The 4,667-nt window shown below is 65.4% G+C and overlaps 2 protein-coding genes across 2 annotated transcripts in view; one reads left to right on the forward strand and one right to left on the reverse strand.

Moving 5' to 3' along the window:
• The window catches only part of ZNF865 (zinc finger protein 865), a 4,343-nt gene extending 2,682 nt beyond the window's left edge, over positions 1 to 1,661 (forward strand). Inside the window, 2 exon segments of the mRNA XM_027772580.1 lie at positions 1 to 611; positions 614 to 1,661. The exon segment at positions 1 to 611 is cut by the window's left edge and continues 418 nt beyond it. Of these exon segments, the coding sequence (XP_027628381.1) occupies positions 1 to 611; positions 614 to 1,224 (1,222 nt within the window). The 3' untranslated portion in view covers positions 1,225 to 1,661.
• Positions 1,662 to 3,533: 1,872 nt separating this feature from the next.
• The window catches only part of ZNF784 (zinc finger protein 784), a 3,259-nt gene continuing 2,125 nt past the window's right edge, over positions 3,534 to 4,667 (reverse strand). Inside the window, 1 exon segment of the mRNA XM_006150367.3 lies at positions 3,534 to 4,667. This exon segment is cut by the window's right edge and continues 49 nt beyond it. Coding sequence (XP_006150429.1) covers positions 4,344 to 4,667 — 324 coding nt within the window. The 3' untranslated portion in view covers positions 3,534 to 4,343.

Below are 4,667 nucleotides of genomic sequence, written 5' to 3' on the forward strand. Positions count from 1 at the left end.
AGCGGGGTCCTGCGGGCCCGGGGCGTCTGCGGCGTCTGCGGGCCCGGCCGATGGCCTCAGCTATGCCTGCTCCGACTGCGGGGAGCACTTCCCCGACCTCTTTCACGTCATGAGCCACAAAGAGGCCCACATGGCAGAGAAGCCCTACGGCTGTGACGCCTGCGGCAAGACCTTCGGCTTCATCGAGAACCTCATGTGGCACAAGCTGGTGCACCAGGCCGCCCCTGAACGCCTGCTCCCGCCCACGCCCGGCGGCCCCCAGGGTCCCGACGGCTCGGGCGGCACTGATGCAGCCAGTGTGCTGGACAACGGGCTGGCCGGGGAGGTGGGGGCGGCCGTGGCGGCCCTGGCAGGGGTGTCTGGGGGCGAGGATGCAAGCGGAGCTGCGGCCGGGCCCGGTGGGGCTGCCAGTTCAGGCCCCGAGCGCTTCAGCTGTGCCACATGTGGCCAGAGCTTCAAGCACTTCCTGGGCCTGGTGACTCACAAATACGTGCACCTGGTGCGGCGGACCCTGGGCTGCGGCCTGTGTGGCCAGAGCTTTGCGGGCGCCTACGACCTGCTCCTTCACCGCCGGAGCCACCGGCAGAAGCGGGGCTTCCGCTGCCCGGTTTGCTCTGGGAAGCGGCCTTGCTGATGCGCCACCAGCGCTGTCACACGGAGCAGCGGCCCTACCGGTGCGGCGTGTGCGGCCGAGGCTTCCTGCGTTCCTGGTACCTGCGGCAGCACCGCGTGGTGCACACCGGAGAGCGGGCCTTCAAGTGTGGCGTGTGCGCCAAGCGCTTCGCGCAGTCGTCCAGCCTGGCGGAGCACCGGCGCCTGCACGCGGTGGCGCGGCCCCAGCGCTGTGGCGCCTGCGGCAAGACCTTCCGCTACCGCTCCAACCTGCTGGAGCACCAGCGGCTGCACCTGGGCGAGCGCGCCTACCGCTGCGAGCACTGCGGCAAGGGCTTCTTCTACCTGAGCTCGGTGCTGCGCCACCAGCGCGCGCATGAGCCGCCGCGGCCGGAGCTCCGCTGCCCCGCCTGCCTCAAGGCCTTCAAGGATCCCGGCTACTTCCGGAAGCACCTGGCGGCCCACCAAGGCGGCAGGCCCTTCCGCTGCTCCTCCTGCGGTGAGGGCTTCGCCAACACCTACGGCCTCAAGAAGCACCGCCTGGCACACAAGGCCGAGGGCCTCGGGGCGCCCGGAGCTGGCACAGGCACCATGGCCGGGAAGGATGCCTGATGGGGGGTTTCCCTTCGCCACTCGAACCAGGTGGCCCTTTCCTGGCCTTCCTCTCCCGGGACTGCTGTTCAGATCCTACCCCTCCTGGCTGACGCCCCGCCCCTCTAACGGACTAGCCTTCAGGCCCGTGCCCTGTAAACTAAGATTGACTCACTCCCGTCCTGGACTTGGTCGGCCTTCCCCGCCTCCCGACGGACGCTGAACTGGATCCTGCGTCCCGCCCTCCCGTAACCCCATCGCCCACCCAGCAGCAGTCTGTCTTCAACTTTGGGAGAGTTGGGTCTGGGCGCCCCTTCCCCTTCCTTGGGAGTGGGCTGGATGGGGGACTGTGAGCGGCGCTGGGAGGCGCAGCAGGGTGGGGTGCTTTTGGATTGTGGGTTGGGGGGGCGGGTGGCAGACGCAGCTTGTACAGAGCAGAGAACAATAAATCTCATCAACAGGGCTGCCGCAGTCGTCCTTGCACACCAGAGAGGGCGGGGACCTCCAGTAGGTGTCACCTCATCTCCCCAAGGTTGGGGACTGCGCTCGCCCTGGACTTTGATTCTGTCGTGTTGGCCCACCTGCTCGTGCACACTCGTGTACACTGAGCGTCTGCCGGGGCCCAAGTGTTGGTCAAGTGGAGACGAACGGGCGCCTTCCCCGGTCCTAGGCTGTCGCCTTGTTCTCTCGGACATCGCTTTCTGAAGTCTCCTCACTGCCAGGTCCCGAATGGGGCATGCTCTTTGCCCCCAGGGAGGACGAGCACCTGGGGCGTGGACCATCGTGTGCAAACCCAGCCTCTCTGCAGGGTTTGCTAGCGCCCCAGCCCCTGCAGGGAGCATCACCGTCCCCAGCTCTCTGCAGCACCATGCTGGGTCTTGGGACAGGGAGATGCACACCCTCATCCCCTCTGCCAGAAGAGAGCCTGAGGTCCTGGGGGACAAAGGAGCTTCAAGGACACCTGCCAGTCACCTTAGTCCTGGGACCCCAGTCCCAGGTAGCTCAGTACTGAAACACGGTGAACTCGGGTAAGAGGGCCTACCTGGGCGAGTCCAGTGTGACCCACAGAGGCTGGCCACCATGAGCAGTCACGTGTTCTCACGCTGAAGACCCTGTCCAGCACTGCAGGGCTCAGAAGTAACAGGAGGTGGACCACAAAGTAAGGGACACAGTGTATCGCAGGGGACTGCTGGAGCACAGAGGGGGTCACTTTATCAGGTGGGTGAGGGGCGAGTAGGCCTGGAAGGCTTCCTGAGGGAGGTGATGACTGATGATGATGTAAGGAAGTGGGCGGGAATTGCCACGTGGAGGGTTTAGTGTGTCAAAGTAAACCCAGCTTCCAGCACTGGATCCAGAAGGGCCCTGAGCTGCAAATTTGGACAGAGAACATTCGGCTAGAGGCCCAAGTGGGCCGCCGCGGCCCCGGCACCGTTTAGCTGTGCACGGAACGGCCAGGTTTGTCTGAGGGACCACCGTGGGAAATCCAGGAACTTCCACATAATACAAACCCAGGGAGCGGTGTTTAGGGTTTTTTGTTTTCTTTTTGCCATAGCACACGTGCTCGCCAGAGGCGGAGAGGGAGAGTGAGCAGTCACCCTCTGGGGTGGCCACACTGCAGTCCCTTCTCCCGGGATCCTGGACACACAGGAGCACGTGCCTAGCATGATTTTTCAGAACTTTCGAGAAATCTGGAAGATCATCACTGCTCGGTGTGCCCCTGGGGGCTGAGCGAGCTCCTCCAGTGGCCCACGCTCCTGGGAGTGCCAGTCCCCATCACTCATCATGGCGCCCCATGCCAACTGCTCGTGTCAGTCACCACGCATCCCCGAACCTGGCCACCTTCCTCCTCTTTCCATTGCCACCCGGCTCCCGCGGCCCCCGTGTTTATGAACCCTTCTCAGAGCCGCAGGGGCGCGTGTGGCTGCATGGAGGGGTGGAGACTGAGCGGGGCTAGCGGTCGCCTGCTGTCCTGAGCCAGTCACTGCTGGCCTGCCCAGCTGGAGCAGTGGCGAGGAAAGGTGCCCGGACTCCCAAGGTGTCTGAGTGGCTGGCAGGGCACGTCCTGAGGAGCTGAGGCCGCGGGGAAGGCCTAATGGACGCAGTGCCGAGGTGGACAGGGCCAGCCCTGCTCACGCTGCACCTTGCCCATGGAGTACAGACCCGAGTGCTGCCGCCTGTGGGGCCTCATCCCTGTGCCAGACTTCCCTGAGCCCCTGCGCGTCTCGGAACAGCCAGTCCATGCACCTGGCTCTAGAGAGGAGCAAGCCGCCGCCGCCGCCGCCGGGCCGCTGCACACACCCCACAGACAGCCCGGACAAGACCCACAGAAACCCTTCAATAGTCCTTTAATTGGAACAGGACTGGGGGCTCCCACCGCGGCTCCCAGGTCCTCCTCTTGGCCCCTTCCGCTACGCCACCCTGCCAGTCCTTTGGGGTGGCCTGGGCCATGGCACGAGCTGTTGGCTTCGAACCGGGAGCCGAGGGTCAGAGGAGCCTGAGGCCTCTCTGTAGCTGCGAGGACACGGGCTCAGAGCCTGAAGCTTTGCAGGGGAAATGGGCTTTCTGCGTCTCAGAGCTCCAGGGAGGAGTCTGTGTGGGTGGGGGCCACTCGGGTGGGGGAAGAGCTGGTGGGGTCAAGATCCCTAGCTTGTCCTTCTCAGCCCTGACGGGGCCCCAGGCCCTGCAGACGACCGGATGGGCACCTTCTGTCTGCGGGTGGGTAGGCTTCCCAGGCCCAGGGCGATGCAGTCGGGTAGGCGAGAGGTCCCATCCCGTCCTGTTGGGGTGTGCCCGAGAGCCTGGGGTCCTGAGATGAGGGACCCTGGCCCCCCTATGCAGTGCTGCTGTGCAGGGTGTCTTGCACAAGGACCACCTAATGAGGTGGCATGGGCAATGGAGTCCCCGCGGGCCTCCTCAGCGGGGCACGGGGGCTGCACCTGCCTCCGCGTCATCTCAGATTCTCTCAGAGGTGCCAGGTGGGTCTGGGAGCCTGGAGCCAGGCTCTCTGCTGCTGCCCCGCCCAGCTATCTCCACCAGCTCGGCCACCTCCCACTCTCCCGTCTTCTGTCCCTGTCCTTTGTCCCCCCCCAGCAACCTGCCTCTGGCTTCCATGCTGATCCGCCTGGCCCTGCTCTCCTGACCTACTGGTCCACGTCTGCCTTCACCTTGGCCACCTCCCCGCAGCCCTGTTCCAGAGTGTTCCCTGCCCCATAGCCGCTCTTCGACCCCTCGGCAAGCGTGGCTCCCAGCTGGCCTCCAGAGTCCCCGGAGCCCGGCCCCGGCCCGTGGAAGTGGGTGCGCTGGTGCTTGCGGAAGTTGGAGGAGTTGTTGAAAGTGCGGTCGCAGAGGGTGCAGCGGAAGGGGCGCTCGCCCGTGTGGATGCGCGCGTGGCCGCTCAGCACCGAGGACTGGGTGAAGCCCTTGCCGCAGATGCCGCAGTGGTAGGGGTGCTCGCCCGTGTGCAC

This window comes from Tupaia chinensis, unplaced genomic scaffold (genome assembly GCF_000334495.1).
Source record: "Tupaia chinensis unplaced genomic scaffold, TupChi_1.0 Scaffold000286_1, whole genome shotgun sequence".
In the NCBI taxonomy this organism is placed as follows: domain Eukaryota; kingdom Metazoa; phylum Chordata; class Mammalia; order Scandentia; family Tupaiidae; genus Tupaia; species Tupaia belangeri.